We start from the raw sequence: 17171 nt of genomic DNA on the forward strand, positions 1-17171 counted from the left end.
AGATAACTGGCCTGGATCCTTGCCACAACTTTCAGAGTCTGGAAAAAATAACTGCAAAACAAGTAACTATAATTGAGCACCTGCTAATTTTGTTATAAGAATCTTCTGCTAGAAACCATTCTGCCTGCATATTTGGCATTACCACCACCAAGCAATCTTGATGGGAAGGCACAAGCTGATAGCTTAATTGGGTTTAAATGAAGATGGATGTATTTCCTGATTATCGCTTTCTTTAGTAACAGCAGTTAGGTTGCTGACAATTAGGCTTCACTTAAATAGCAGGTGGAGATGTCTGTGTATGAATGGTAATATACCCACTTAATATGGAATACTTGCCCATCAAGCTATGGAAAAGCAATGGCAAGGATGCTCCTTTTTGACTCTAGGTAACTCCCTAGTGAGAACAAGTTTGGTGTAGTGGTGAAGGCATCAGGCTAGAAACCAGGAGACCATGAGTTCTAGTCCTGCTTTAGGCACAAAGCCAGCTGGGTGACCTTGGACCAGGCACTCTCTCTCAGCCCTAGGAAGGAGGCAATGGCAAACCACTATTGAAATCTTGCCAAGAAAACTGCAGGGACTCGTCCAGGCAGTCTCTGAGAATCAGACATAATTGAACAGATTGAAAAAAAAAACAACTCCCCAGTATTCCAGCCACATATAGAAAGCTGCTTTATATCTTTGGGTCCACCTGCCTCCGAAGCATCTATTGCATTTTATTTTATTAGTCTCTCCCGGTACAAAGCAAATGGAGAAAGAAAGCTGGAGGAAGAAAACACCAAGATGCAATTGTCTTCTTCTGGCCCCCTTGCTGCAAACTGAATAAAGGGAGAAGCAGTTTTGGAGCTTTGTCCAAGGCTAATGTGGGAATGCAGTTCTCATCAACTGCAAAGTGGAAGATGCAAGCTGGGTGGAGGGATGGTTAACTGGACTGAATTAATTCAATGGCCTGGGTTCATACAATACTATGGCTGTGTTTCCACAATGTAGCTAATCATAGTTTATTCAATTAACCCAATCTTTTGGGCATGGAACGTTTCACCCTCTGCTTTTGAGAAAAGGGATAGCATGTTCAGAGAATCTGTCAGTAAAGGGGTCCAAAGTCGGGATACTGGTTATCTTTATAGGATGCATTCATAGGACATGCTGATCCAGGATTCACTGAATGATGGTTCCCGTGGCTCACTGGGCTATCTTGCATTGGTTAAAAAGTTTTCTTCATCTCTCATGGTGGAGATTCAAAACTTCCCCCAGAAGCTGGAGGCGAAGTGTGGTTATTCCAAGTCTATGCATTATTCGCTTTTGTCTGGATGCACACACAAATTGCTATGCTTCTGAAGAGGGTGGTGTAAACACTTAGGGCTATTTGGATTATTGAGTTGCATTTCCTTCACCCCGAACAGGGAACTCCTGTAGAAATCTTGCCTGCTTCCTTGATCCTCACATGGTTCTTGTTTGTGCAGCTGTTCCTGAAAAATCAAAAGTCACTCAGTGCATTTGAAGGCCTACAGTGCTGTCACCCCATGTTGCCTTTCTTGAACACAACATGCAAGCTGTCACACAGCTAAAACAAATGATGTATTAATGGCACTGCATGCTTCCACTAATTTTTAAAGCTAGCAGCCATCAGGGAAGAAGCAGGAATCTGGACCGTAAGAAGTGATCCTTTCCCTACTGCCATGTCTCAGATTATGAAAGCCACCTTCTGAAAGCTGCTACTCCCCTGGGGAAGTCAGTTAATAGTACCCTTTAGTGTTTCTATTTCAGCTGTTGCTGATACTTCTGCTGTTCTGAAATGGAAGGTCCCAAATACTGATGGTGTTCACACGATACACTAATCTATGGTTAAACAGAACCATGCCTTCACTCAATCCAATTTTCTGGGTTCACATGACACACTGAACCATAAACTAACCATATGGGCATAACATGGCAGGCTAAAATATGGCTGTTCAGTGGCTGTGTGCACACAAAATTGATTTAGTCAATTATAAAATCAGTGGCTGCAGTCACACATGCTAAGCTTGGTTAATTTTAACCTTAGTTAGGGAGGGTGTGTGTGTGTGTGGTTTAATGTTCTGTGTTAACCCAAGCCATTGGGTTAGTTCAGGTTTGGGCAAATTCAATAAAAAGGGTATTGCAGGAACCCACTTGTGTTGTATGAACACAACCAGTAAGGAAAACTGCAATCAGGGTGCTCTATCTAGGTGCTCACTGTTGATGGGCATCTTCAAGGTTTCTGTTCTCCATCCTTGTATTTCAGGGGCTGAAGCTGCAAGTTCAAGTCCCACTCAGTCATGGAGCTACTGAATAACTTTGGCCAATCTCTATGGCAGAGCCACATTTCAGGCTCAACTATAATCCGATTTCATCTGATTTGGCTTAGTGTGTTCTGTGAACTCAAACATTATGTCGGAGTTGTAGTTGGCAAGGTGGGAAACAAAGATCCTGGGACCAGCAAGACTGTTACGTCAGTACAGCCCAACCTAGAAAAATGGGCTTCAAACAATTCATTATAATGGAGGATGGAAGAAAGAAAACTCAAGATTTCAATCTTGGGACAAATACATCTACAGTCGTGTGAAAAAGAAGGTACACTCTCTTTGAGTTCTATGGTTTTAAAGTATCAGGACACAATAAAAGTCATCTGGTCCTTAGCAGGTCTTAAAATTAAAATAATGTAACGGGGAAACAACGGTAAAGTCTCTTTCAAGTTAAATTCAACCCCTGGTATTTCATGGACTTGTCCATGTAGTTTTCTTGGCAACAATAAGAAGTCATTGTATTGTCACACGACTGTATGGCTAGATTCTTAGGCTCTACAGAAGGCTACCTATGTGTAGCCACTAGAACTGTTAAGTTTATAGTCAGGGCTGTCCAACAGAGAACATGCTTTATAGAACACACTGGGGTTGCATGCAAAGATGATGAATTCACCTAGATACATACTGTTTTCAAATGTAATATTCATCTTATTACACATCTTTGTACTCTGTTTTATCTCATACCATCTTATCTTACCTTTTATCCTTACTTTATCTTACCTTATTACATTTTATCTACAGTTGTAATTGAAATTATTCAACCCCCATTTGCAAATCAGGTTGATCGTCAACATGTACAGACTTTCAGCTGTTTGCAATGAACAAACCAAACAAAAGCAATAGAAATAGCTCAACACAACAAATGCTTCAAGTGGTGTCCCCAAATTCAACTGAAAATGCAACTTATAATGACTTCTCCAGTTTCAAAATTATTCAAACCCCCTGAATAGAATCCGTCACAACAGCACACATACAGTATGCAAAACAGGTGTTGTCTCAAGCACACCTGATGCAACTAATCAAGGGCTTTACTAGTAGCACCAGGTGTGCTTGAGCTGGAACACATGAAATACTTGAAGTGGCTAGGGGTTTGCTGAGTGTCATGTTTGACTGCATGGTAGAAATACAGTATGGCTAAGTCAAAAGAATGGTCCAAAAAGGTAAGAAAAGAGATCATCACCCTTCACAAACAAGGAACGGGATACAAAAAGATAGCAAAGGCACTGAATGTCCCTAGAGACACCATTGGAAGTATAGTTCGCAAGTTCAAAGTTAAAGGAACAGTGGTGACACTACCTGGACGGGGCAGAAAAAGGAAGCTGTCAATGGCTACAACCAGATTTCTAAGAAGGCAGGTGGAGAAAAACCCTTGAGTGACTGCAAAAGACCTGCAGCAAGACTTGGTGGCAACAGGCACTGAGGCTTCAGTGAGCACAGTAAGGCGCATACTAAACGTAGAAGGTTCCCATGCCAGAACTCCAAGACGTATACCACTACTGACCCAAAAGCACAAGAAAAGTCAGCTCCAATATGCTCAAGATATATAAACAAGCCACAGACGTTTGGGGATTCTGTTCTGTGGAGCGATGAAACAAAACTGGAACTTTTTGGCCTGATGGATCAGCGGTATGTCTGGAGGAAGAAGAATGAAGCATACGCTGAAGAGAACACTCTGCCTACGGTTAAGCATGGTGGTGGCTTGGTGATGCTCTGGGGCTGCTTTGCATCCTCCGGCACTGGAAATTACAACTGTATTTTATCACACCGTAGCCTATTTAATCTCATTTTATTGTAACTCACCTTGTTTTGTTTTATTGTATCCTGCTATGGCTGATGCCTATGCTTTGATATGTCAATCGACTAATCAATAAAGTATACTCCACTAGAAGACTACGTATCTGCAATAACAGCAACTTATCCAGTGTAGCTCTGCTCTTGACTGTTCTGTGAAAGCTCTTGAGTGTAGTTAGAGGGTTTAGAGGAAAGAATTACTGCAATGCCTTGGGTGTTCTGGCAAAGTTGGCTTCGCGTTTATGTGTGAACCAGACCGATCAGGCTGCTTTAAAATCATGATTAAAAATCTTGGCCTAGGCTAGGTTCAGGTATTGCAAGGTTATTATTCAGAGGATAAAATGAGGAGGGATCCCCCACCCTCTGCCATGTCGGTCAGCTTGCCTGGCTACAAAAAAGGCAAAATATAAATATAGTAATAAGCAAGCAAATAAGACTTAGGCTACACAGCACTTCAAAGAAACAGCTGCTCTTCATGATCATGACAAGTCAGGGATCAGCAACATCATAACTGTGATGCTCAAGATTGCATTTACTGATCCCCCCTTCCTAAATAAAAAAAAAGGGGGGGAATCTTAGGAGATTATCAAATCTCACAAGAAATCGGTTCTCATGCTCCAAAGTCAGAATGCCATCTCCCCCAAAATACACATGGGGGCAATATCACAGGATTACATCTGCACTACGTTGCATTAAAACTTTTGGTTTAATTTTGCTCAAGGGAAAAAAGTGAGGCGGTAAAACACGATCTCTACTCCAGAAGGCTTAGAGAATCTTCCTTTCAGTGGCTTCAACTTTTTCCTGCTCTCTCCCATACAAGTATGACAGCCATTGGCAGAGATGACTCAGTGCTACCTTATTCTTTAGACAGCTTAAACTATGTACTAAAAAACAGATGCACACAAAGAAGAGACATAAAACACAACTGCCCTTAGAATTTGGACATTAAAAGGGGCAAAACCCCTCTTCGCTTGGAGCTAAAGTGTCAGCCTCTTGGCCTTTAAACTCACGGGAATGGGATTGCTTGGTTAAATGTCAGGGTCAAACTTCAACCTCCTTCTCATAAAAGTCAAGTAACCACAAACCTCTGCTATTTCAAATAACTCTCACCTGCAGATACAGATCCTCAGGCAGCTATAAGATTCCAAATCCCATCTTTTTTTTTTTTTTAAAGGCACAGGGCTGGATAGACATCCTGATGCCTCTTAACATAACATTACTCAAGCGCATTGCAAGGAGCTGAATTTATACGGTCACCCGGGACTGAATGAGTGCCATGCTACCTCCTAGAAGAGGGTTCCCAAAGTGGTCAATATCGACCCCAAGGGTTGATGTGACTATCCAAGGGGCTGAGAAATGTCTGGGGGTCAAAAGGGTGTCAGTAAATGTCTGTGGGGGGTCAATAGGTGGTTGATAAACGATGGAAGGTCAATTGGGGTCAATTAATCTTTTGGGGTCTCTGTAGAGCTCCACGCCAGTCCCTAGTCCTGAAGGTGAGGTGGTTAACGGCAAGACAGTGTTACTCAGGGTTGGATCACCAGCAAGAATGGCCTTGAGTTGTGTCTATTAGTAGTAGTAGTACTATTAAAGTAGTATTTATTAAATTATTTTCATATAATAGATGTTTGGGGGGTCAATGAACAATCTGAAACTTCATGAAGGGGTTGATGAGCTGAAGAGTTTGGGGACCCTTGACCTAGAAGTAAGGCATCAGAAGAAGCAGGATAATTGCAAGAATGAGCCTTTTTTTCAGAAATGTGAAGCTCTTGCAGTAGGATCAGCATTTCCTCTTTATTTTCTGTATTTTTATTTCCCTTTGAATGTTTTTTTCAGCCCTTCAAATCACTTCTGTGTTTGCAAAGGCTTTTTTGAATTGCCCCACAATAAATAAATAAATCATATGTATCATCCCACTACCCTTTTGGTTTTATTTTACTTCAGTTAAAAAAATGCCAGGAACAGCTATCAATTATTTCCAATTTATCAAACATTTTGTTAATCATGATTTGTTCATTCTGGTTTCACAAATGGTTGGGTTCACACAACAGCCAGAGGCAGCACAAGGCAGTTTTTTAATGTCCTTCATATTGTAACTTAAAAGAAAAGTCAAAGCTTTTGAGATCTGTTTTAATGTCCTTTTCTCTCTTGACAAACTGAATATGTCATAATTGTGAGGTTTCAGCTGTTCTATATACTTCTTCTAGAAGTTGGTACTCTGCATTAAAGAGTGGAAAGCAGTTCTTAATTAACTTTTTCAGTATATGGGATTCATTACTTGTTTTTTAAATTGGGATGATTATTACGGGCAGCTCAGCATACTTGTTTCCTTGAGGATTTTTCAGAAAGCAATTGTTCTCCGGACCAGCCCTACCGTTAGGCACAGTGAAGCATTTATCTTAAGAAACAAACATTAGGAAGCCACAGCATGAGAACAACATGTGGGGCAGCATAGCTTGAATCCCTAGCTAGCCTGCTGCCTTCATCTTCAGTGGGGAGTGAGTTGTATATTCTACTTAGTGCTTCAGCTCTATTATACTCTGAGCTCAGTCAGAATGTGGTTTGTTTGGTTTTGACTTAGCATATTGTATGAGCACAACCATTATGGTCTATAAATCATTGTTTATAGTTTAATATGGGGAAGGGCAAGTTGAGGGCCCATGGCCATGTGGCCTCCAAATCCATTTTTTGCAAGTGTACAGCTTTCTCTGACCACAATGGTCTGAAAAGTAAGTGGCATTATCTCCCATCATATTGAGGCAGGACAACATGACAGCTCTATATTAAACACTAAAATAGACTCAGCATGGTGAAAACAAAGCTTCAAAAATGCCCTCAGACTAGAGAATCATGGCTTTGCCCACAAATGCCAGTCCTAGCCACCACTATCACTTTGCCCAGTACCATCCTGACCCTCCCAAAACAGTCTTCTGTTCCCCATCACCCAAAGGTTGCTTATGTCAGCCTTAGACTTCTATGCGAGTCCTGCCAATTGTGGTTTATTCAAGAAACCATGCTTAAGCAAGCCATAACTTAGAGCTACAGATGAACTTAGTCCTTGAAATGAAATTGTGGCTACAGATACCTCCCAGGAGCCCAATGTGGCCCTTTTCATTATTGCAAAATTCTGGTCCCCGGCAAAGAAATGCTACTGCTTTCCAACCCAAATGCCGTTTGTCAGAAACGTGATTTCCATAGCAACAATGCAAATGTGGAAGCATTCCATAATCATTAGGGAGAGGGGCTAGGCAGTATAAAGAGTGACTGCAGTAGATTACATGCCTATTACGAGTAGTTGCGGTTCCTGAGCACTAGTAATTATACCTAATTGTGCATTTAATTGTGTAATTGAAAATTCACATATAGAAGAATAGAGAGTTGCCTTCCTCCCCTCCTTCCACAAGCTAGGAGGCAAAGCTAGTAATGCCACATTCATGATCTCTTGGCCCACCCATCCACTTTGATGCAGAAGCTTTCACGAGGTTCACAAAGACAGTGAGCCAAGAGGCCGCCTTCTGCCCCCTGATCAATATGGCAACCTCTATGGGAGTCTCCTCCAATTTGGCCAACTGAATTAGCCCATTTTAATTTGGGGTCTGAATCTGGTTGAGAAACCTTAATCTCCTACAGACTGTAATTTGAAAATCAACATAGAGGTGTGGGTGTGAGGATGTCTGTATAAAGAGGATCCCACTTGTGCTCCATACATGAGATCAGAACAGAAAATCGGGAGTCTTTTGTTAATCACATGAAACCTGATTCGAATTGTCAACTCATTTTGGAAAAGGGATCCAATTTAAAAATTCCAAGTCATGGGGATCAGATTCCATTCAGAGGTTTGAACTGCTGAACTTGGCCAACTTTCTCTTCCTGACCACTAGCACCAATTTGAAGAGATTGTTCTTTAGTGCTCTTCCTTCCTCAGGAATATCTACCAAAAATGATTGTGGAGGGATAGAGGATTGGCTGAAATTCTGCCTGCAGAGCTATTACATTGGCTGGAAATCTGGGAGAAGCATTAGGCTGCATGTACAGACCCATTAGGCATAATTTCATTGGGACACCTCAGTTAGGTGATTGGGAAAGCTGTACCACTTCATTGTCTACCTAGACATATCCTTCCTCGGCCATGACTGACTTTAAAGACCTTCCGCAGAGGACTGAACAACAGCTTATGTAGTGTGGAGCAAGACTGTATTCTTCTACTCAATTTTCTGGTTTTTGATGAAGTGGAAATTGGAATGGTTTTATAATTTTACTCAAGTAAAGATAGACACATCTGACATCAACAGATGAAGCCATTGTTCATGGATGATGCCACCACATTTTAAACCAATAAGCATGGGGGAAAGATCATTCCAGGCAAGTTTGACTGTTGGATGTTGATTTGTTAAAGGTACTGCTGATAATTGCATTTCTTGACATAAGTGGATGTAATTTGAAAAGTTGACCCTTTGTGATTTTTGTGGGGGGAAAAAAGGATATTATGTTAATATTAAATGTTCCCATGAGTATCTGAAAAGCCTTTGCAAATGGCCATATACAGTTGCTTAAGGTATTTGATTATATCAACTCCAAACTTTACTTGGAAGTGAGTTCTAATGGAACATTCTCAAGTATCTTAACAGCTTGTTTCTTTTTACATCATACAGATCTTAAATAAGACACACAAACAAAAAACCCTTGCATATTAATTTTACACAGCCTTCCTTCTCTGTGCAACTTCTTAGAAGGTCCTGTGACTGTATCATGATGTCACCTGGCGTTCCAGAAAGTGCTACTGACTGGAAAGCTGTTGTAGAAACAGAAGTTTGTGTGGCTGGAAACACACTGGAGTCATTTATTGAGTGAAGGAGAAACTGATGGACAGACTCCCCCAATACCACCTTGTACGTTTAATAATTTAACCACAACATGAATTTGTCAACTTCTTCTCCTTTCTCATTTCTTTCCCTAGAACCTACTCAAAGGCAAAAAGGAGGAGAGTGATAAATGCAGTCCACTATTGCCTAGATGGATGATTTCATAGGGGAGGTGTCCTATTTAAAGCAAACCAGCACCCACTTCATGCACAGGACAGGCTAGATCATTTTTATCTAATTGTGGCAAATTCCAGATGTGTAGACTTTGGCTACCAGAATTCTCAGCAATAGTTATGCTGCTTGGACTTCATCTACACACTGGGAAGTTGCCAAAGGTGGGAAACACCAGGCTAGGTTGTTAAGAGATGAACATCATGTATCAGTCACCAAAAATCAGAATCAGAAGCAAACACAACAAATTCTGGAACAATTTTTCCAGTCTACTGGTACTTCCTTCTTGTGTCAGCATGATGCCCTCTTGGCTACAGAAAGGCTGGTACTCAGAGAACTAAGATCACAATTAATATATGATTGGGTAAATGTTTCACATTAATGCATGTTTTGTTTATTCATGATTTACTGAGTCAACCACAATTGGCTGGCACACTAAATCATAATGCATGATTTACAAACCACAGATGCTGGGTTTGCAGAAGACACTAAGCCAGACCCAAACAAACCACACTGCAGTTTAGGGCAATACAGTATGCAGACCAGCCACTGTGATGCTCTTTGAGCAGCGTTTGGCCAAATCATCATTCCTAGCGCTATTTAAGTTAATAACACACTCACATGGTATTTAAATGCATAATAGACAAAGTTTGTTCTCCAGGTTAGCCAGTGTTAAAAACCAAATATCCATTAGAGTTACTCACACTAGCTTCATTCCAGGTATTGGGTACTATCCCAAAGAGAAATAGATACTTAGGAATAATAATTAAGAAAAGCCCAATAAAGAATGTGTTACAGTAGCCAAGCTAACAAAAGCATTAATGAGAGCAGCCACGTCTTGGTTGAGCAAAAAGGTTCATAGCCTATTTACAAGATAGATGGTGCAATCTGCAAATTATTTCATTATACAACATGTAGTTAACCTATGCAATTCATTAACACCAGACACCACGATGGTCAGCAATTTAGATACTTTTAAATGGACAGCAGACAAATGAGTAGATGATCAAGCAATCTATTACTACTCATTTTGATGGCTGCATGCTACCCCCAGAATCAGAGCATCCTTCCAGTGTCAGCAGCAAGGGAGCCACCCTGGAAGACAGCTGTTGTCCTCTCCCCTCATTTTCCTGTTTCTCAGATGCATCTTGTCAGCCAGTGTGCAATCAGAGAATGTTAAATTAAACTGGATCCAAATTTGGCCTCAAAAGATACTTCTCATGCTCTCACCCACCAGCACCAAGATAAACCTTCAAGTTCAAACTGGGAACATTTATGTAAACTTCTTACAATTCCCCCCAAAGGCATCAAGGCCAAGCAGAGCATTGTCAAGCCTCCGCTGCCTTCCATAAGGCTCCAAAACCTGAAGAATGAGTCAACCCATGAGTCAGAGAAGAGGCTCACATTAAGAGACAGATCCAATTATCAAGCACAGCTGACATCCTGTGAAAGTGGGGCTGCACTGATAAACAGGGGGTGCAAAAGAAGCTGTGAAAAGCCTGCAGTGGGACCAGCTCCTCCCACGGTACTTGTGAGAGAATGGCCTTAAGCCTACAAACAGCAGATATAACAAGCCCTGCATGGAGTTGCTTTGCCACAGCAGTCAATCATGGGTTCTGAGCTGTGACAGCTGTATGCAAACGGTGGAAACGGGCTGGATACACAGATCACACTAAGCCAAAATGTGTCCTGTTTGTTGCTGACTTAATGAGGGGGTGGCTAACTTCTTGGTAGCTGAGTACCACAAGCAGTATACTGATGATGCAACATGAGTAGGATAGTGTTATGTACAAGAGCAGGGATTGAGGGGGAAGGTGTTCAGAGAGGGTAGGACTTATTTACTTAACCATGTTAAGTCTATTTTTGGCATAAGCTTCACTGTTCATCAACTCAGAATTAAAGGAAACTAAAATTCAGTGATGCAACCAGCAGAAGTTAGGTGGGCTGCAAAAAAGAAAAAGAGTAGTCCTACACCCTTGGGACTACAAGTGGCCTCCTTGGACTTCTCTTCCTGTGCAAACTCAACCAATTGTAGTTTATTCTGTAAATTGGGGTTGGTGTAATGTGTAAATCTGACTTTCCCTGGCCATCAGTTGTACAAGAAAGCAAGCTCTTTGTGCCTTGCTTGCTGTTTTCCCCAGAGCCATCTGGTTGATGACTGTAGAAAAGTGGGTGCTGGGATGACAGGCTGCTGACTGGGACAAACACATCCCCATCAAGTCCATGCCTGCTATGGCCATTTCCTTTAGCTGGTTCCTGGGAACAAAGCCAACCTGTACTGGTTCACTGAAGCATGCCATCAAAAAAAAAGAAAAACATGGCAAAGAATAGAATGTATTTTCTCCACCTTGCCAGTCTGAATTTAAAACGGTTAAAAGCAGAATCCACAGAGAACAACTGCATAAAACATGAGTTGCCTAACAGTCACTTCACCCTATTAAGACTCTTGCAACAGTGTGCAGAACACGTTGCATTTTAAAGCATCTCTTGCTGTAATACAAGAGGTCTTCTCGCATTTGCATTCTGCTCGTCTGGAGTCTCTGGACCTACTTCAGGGGTGCATGTAGCCCTCCTTTCCCAAATCCTTGGATACGGCCATCAGATCCCTTTCAAAAGTTTATGCTGAACTGGAATTTTTGAATACAGCAGGATAAAAAAGGGCAATACAAAGGAAAGTAAAACAAAATAACTATAATTCATTCATTTTAGATTTTAACTATATTTTAACCATAACTATAATTCATTAGGGACACAGTGGCGCTGCGGGTTAAACCGCTGAGCTGCTGAGCTTGCAGTTTGGAAGGTCGGCGGTTCGAATCCACGTGACGGGGCGAGCTCCCGTTGCTAGTCCCAGCTCCTGCCAACCTAGCAGTTCGAAAACATGCAAATGTGAGTAGATTAATAGGTACCAATTCGGCGGGCAGGTAATGGCGTTCTGTTTAGTCATGCCGGCCACATGACCACGGAGGAAGTGTCTACGGACAAACGCCGGCTCTTCGGCTTTGAAATGGAGATGAGCACCGCCCCCTAGAGTCGGACACGACTGAACTTAATGTCAAGGGAAACCTTTACCTTATAATTCATTAATTTAATTTTAGTTAGATTCAATAGTTTTTGTCCTGGCCCAACCTATTTTTTTAAGTGCAATTCCTAAGGCCAAGGGTAGGTTGAAAAATGTTGTGCACTCAAGACTTACAGGAAAAATAAAGGGGTGTCCATAACGGGACAGGGAAAGAATGTCATGTGCATTGTCTCATCACCATGCAAATGATGTACATTATGTCATTTGTGTCAATCACAGCTGTTACAAATTATATAATTAATGTCCTTTGCATGATGACATCATGATATATGTGATGTCACTATGGCTAATAACAAACATCTATGGATACATATTAGTAAAATTTTCATGACACCTCCACATTATCCAGATTAACAAAACGTGGTAAGGCAAAAGCTATAGCTTACAAGCCGCAATAGCAACATGCTAAGCCAAGCCATCTACTATGACTTAGCATGTTGTGTGGACTGGGTTAGAGATTGGAATAATAGCAGAAGCAAACTATAAAAATTTGCTCATCCTCAGAGTGCAGTTTCCATGAAATCCAGAAATCTAGAGGTAATTTTAATACTGCAACCTATTTAAGATACAGATGAGGCAATCGTAGAGCTTGTTCAGACTATTACGGTTTGATTCTGATTTACAAAGCATGTACAAGCTAGGTTCACACATTGTTAAGCCATACTGCATTTGGATTGGTTTGTTTAATGTTCTGTCTGAACCCACCAACCGTACAGCAGTGACCAGGAATATTAAAAAAAAAAAAAGGCTTACAGTGAATCAGCGACTGATCCAGCTACTCAATGCTGAATATTCTGGCCCATGAACATATAAGGGTGGAGGTGAGCAAGTGATGGCATATGCACAGTGAGGTCATCACATAAAACAAGTTGAACAAATCATTTGCCCAATGATATCATTATGCATGAGATGATGTTGCGGCTTCTACTGATCATCATCATACCCTGACTAGCAAGAGCTCTGCACAATTTCACACAGATGTCTATGCAAACCCTACCTGGAAACACTGGGTCTTGAGTCCAGGTCCATCAACAGGCAAAATACCTTTTCAACCACTGAGCTATGGCACAGTGTTTATCCTAAACATGGAAAACCAACCCAGTGATTTTTCCCAGTGGGTGTTCAAGTGTATGGTTATAAGTAGCATTTGGACATTCCGCCTCCATGGATACATTCAGGGATGGTGGCAACAGCACCCTGGTCACAAATGCACGGGGAAGAGCATGCATTCCATGTGCTAAGCTGGACTGATGGGAGAATGCCTACAACACAGAGGGTTACTGTTGTACCCGAGGGCGCTAATTTTCACAATTTATACAGTGGATGAGAATTGCAGATAACCACGTTTAGTTTCTTCGAAGCCACACCAAAGCTATGCCCAAAATGCTCCTGAATGTAACACTACAGTATGGAATTAGGGTTACACTACATTCTCTTTCAAGCTAACCTGCTACACAAATAAAACTGGAGAGTAGAAACATGACCCAAAGCAGCAAATAACTCTTATGTTAACTTTTATGCAATATAGTATAGCAATCCGCTATAATTGTAGACCTGTTTGTTTATTGCTCTTGGGTTTTGTTTTGTTTTTGGTGGTGGGGGCGGTGTTTTTCGGTTATTCCTCTGTAATTTCTTTTCAGGATCTCTGTACAAAATTACTCATGTGAGCCTATTCTAATCTGCATTCTTCAAAATAGCAAAAACAAAACCACTTTGGCAGATGCACTGACCCTGAGCATCGCATTAAAATTTCCTGTAAAGAGAAAGATCAGTTCTCCTAGTCATCTTCAACCACAGCATCCTGAACTGTTTCTTAAATAGAAGCCCTTATAAAAGCTAAAAACAGCCCAGCACCTGCAGTTCAAAAGAGACCACCACACATTTTGAATATTCCCATTTCCTGCTTTGTGCAAGATAGGCCGAACTTCATCAGGAGATCTTTGCTATGAGGAAACGCAGCTGCATAAAAAGCATCACGGGGTAGGATCTCTGCCCTGCGCAGCTTACAATATAAAACTCAACCCGGGGGACGGAAAGCGGAGACAAAGGTCAGGAGGAACCCCAGAAAAATGGGCAGCTTTTTTGCCATTAAACATACTGATACACTTTCTTCTCCCCTGGAATCCTGATTTCTCATCATGACTTGTATGAGCATCTTAGAGTGTCCTCACGATTGCTTTTTTTTTAAATTTAAATCCTCAAATATCCTTTCTTCCTCTCTGGTTCCCGGATTCATTCCTTCCCCTTCGGTTCCTGATCGAAACTGGATTTCTGGCCAGCCAATCAATCAAAACAGGGCGGGGCCGAGAGAAACGGGGCGCTTTCTCCCCCGCAGAGCCCAAGCGGGCCATTTCTGCACCGCGGTGACCTTCTGTCATTGGCGAACTCGGCGACGGAGTTCGCCCGACCGAGTTGGAGGCGGGGGGAGGGGCGCCCCCGCCCGCCACAATCCCGTCGAAGCGACTGAAAGTTTGAGCCCGAGGACGGGAAGGCTTCGCCCCGTCGCCGAAGCGCCGGCCCCGCGCCCCCGATGGAGATGCTCCCCGCCGTCCCCTCGGGCGACCCCGACTCCCAACCGCGCGTCTCCACAAAGGGCCGGCGGGGGAGGCCGCCCCGTCCCGAAGACCTTCCCCTCTTTCGGTTCTCCTGCCAACCGGGCCGGGCAGCAAGGTCACCCCCGCCCCAGCGCCAACGGGCCCCCGCCCGGCTCACCAGTTGCAGGGAGCAGAAGCCGACCAGCGTGCAGCGTCCGTTGCATCTGCCCATGGTCGCCGCCGGGTCGCCGGAGCCGCCTCTCGCCGTTACCGTCGGGAGCAGCGCCGCGCCTCTCGTTGCCAGGGACAACCCCGGCTCAGGGGGCATCCGAGGGCGGCGGCGGCGTCACCGGCCGGCTGGCCGGTGCCATCGCTGCGGGGCGAAAGGGCGGGAGAGGTCCCTTCGCGCGCGTCTCGTCCCCGCCCGCCTTTTGTCTGCTGCCGCCGCCAACCCTCGGACCGCGGGCGCGACGCCGGGCAAAGCCGAGCCGCGGAAGGCGCTATCTCCCCCCGCCGCGGCGCTTCCCAGCCCGCGGGAACCGGCACCCTTGCTCCATCGTGCGCGCGCCCGCCGAAGCGCCGTCCTCCTGCCGAGGATCAGCCCCCGCGCTCCGTCCCCCGGGTGGGGGGGGGGGGAGGGGAGGGGAGGGGCGGGGGGCGGCCCGCGCTGCCCGGGCTTGGCCCCGCGTTGCCTGCGGGGGAGAAGAGCCGCCTCGCTCAAAGCCTCCGCTCTATTGTTTTCTCCGCCTCCTCCGCCGACACACCCACGGGCTGCGCCGCTCCGAGTGGGCGGGCAGCGGTCCGCTGCCGGCTCGGAAGGCGGCGTCGCACCAACCTGGAGCCGCACCGCAGCCAGCGGACAATCGGGCGGGAGAGGGGAGGCCGGGGGGAGCGGCCCACCCACGGCCCACCACGTGGCTCCCCAGCTGCGCCCTCGGCGCGGGGGGGAAGCGAGGGATCGAGCCCCTCCCCGCCTCTTCTCGTCGGCGGTCCAGTCACGAAGGCGGACGCCGCGGAGCGAGGGGCTGGGCCTCCAGAGGCCACGCCCTCCCGGCAGCGGCGGGTCCCCCAGCCCGCGAAGGCAGAGTCGGGCGAAGTTGGAAGGAGGAAAGGCTGGGCAGTGGGCGTCCCGGGCTTCCCTCGACAGAAAACGCAGCGGGTCGAGGGCGCAGCTGGAGCACCAACACATTTGCAGTCGCGCTGGCTGGATTTGCCCAACTGGATGCCTGTAGGATGGGTTGGGACTCCACGTCCCAACAGCTGGGAAAGTGGTGGGAGTCCCGGTGCCCCCAGTCTTTCCGAATTGGGAACACCCTAAGGCAGGGTCCCTCAACCTTGGCCACTCTAAGTTGTGCGGACTTCAACTCCCTGGGGAATTCTGGGAGTTGAAGTCTGCACAGCTTAGAGTGGCCAAGGTTGAGGAACCCTGTCCTAAGGCATTGCCAAGGACCTAGTCAAAAAGGATGACTAACCAAACTTAAACGTACTCTGCTAGGTTGGTAAATGACCTTGTTGCAGCTTCAAGCCTTGAGACCCTGCAAATTCTTTTTCTACTTGTTTTATTCTCACCCCCCACCTCCCCAAGGACAGAAAGAAAGGATGAGTTTCTTGTTGCAATAGAAGATAATTTCTGTAGCTCAGGGCTGAACTGTGGAGGAGTCCTTGGTGCTCTCCGAGCTTGGCTGTTTGCTTGCAGATGTTTCATGATTCGACTAGGCAGCATGATCAGTGCTGGTGAGTGAGGGGTTTGCTCCCTGTTTATACACCGTAGCTTGTCCTGCCAGGGTTGGTGGTCGGTGGGAGACTCTTTTTGACTGTCAGCGTGATATTTCTCCAAACACTGAACAGAATGGGACCAAATTTGGTGTGGTGAAAAAAGTCAGCCAAAGAACATCAGATTCACAAATGGGCTGGATCTGGCCAAGGGCTTCAGAGGAAAACAGTCTAGAAGAAATTCTTAATTTCATTCCTATAGCAGTGGCTTCGAGTGCAGTTGACTGGTCCAGTCTAAGCCTCCTGGCTCTGGGTCCCATGACCCACAGCAGGGCATACACTGCTCATTCTACAGTGCCACAAAGAGCAAAGGAGAGCAGAACCATGCACATACAGGTGCACATGTTCCATCGTTACACCAGAGAAAAAGAACATTGTTGCTGCACCTTGAACAAGTTCCCTGCCCAAAGTGAGAATGACAAGGAAGGAAGGATAAACAAAGAATCTGTCTGCTGTTGTTTTAGTTACAGATTGGCTAGACTCAAAGCTGTGGTTTGCTTGGCCCTGTTTAATGATTAAACCCACTGTTGGTTGGGTTTGCCCAACACCCTGAGCCTAAGCCAAACAAGCATGTTTTGACTGGGAAGGCACGTGAATTCTGCCATTTTTAGTCTTCAATAGACAATTTGGAGTATCTCAG

General features: G+C 44.6%; 2 protein-coding genes across 2 annotated transcripts in view; one reads left to right on the plus strand and one right to left on the minus strand.

The window, feature by feature from the left end:
• The window catches only part of NKAIN1 (sodium/potassium transporting ATPase interacting 1), a 30953-nt gene extending 15651 nt beyond the window's left edge, over window positions 1–15302 (minus strand). The window contains exon 1 of the mRNA XM_063312114.1: window positions 14937–15302. Within this exon, the coding sequence (XP_063168184.1) occupies window positions 14937–15086 (150 nt within the window). The 5' untranslated portion in view covers window positions 15087–15302. The remainder of the gene's footprint in view (window positions 1–14936) is intronic.
• ZCCHC17 (zinc finger CCHC-type containing 17) overlaps window positions 1–17171 on the plus strand; it is a 118839-nt gene that overhangs the window by 71947 nt on the left and 29721 nt on the right. The gene's annotated exons all lie outside the window — the stretch shown is intronic.

This window comes from Candoia aspera, chromosome 10 (assembly GCF_035149785.1).
Source record: "Candoia aspera isolate rCanAsp1 chromosome 10, rCanAsp1.hap2, whole genome shotgun sequence".
Taxonomy (NCBI): domain Eukaryota; kingdom Metazoa; phylum Chordata; class Lepidosauria; order Squamata; family Boidae; genus Candoia; species Candoia aspera.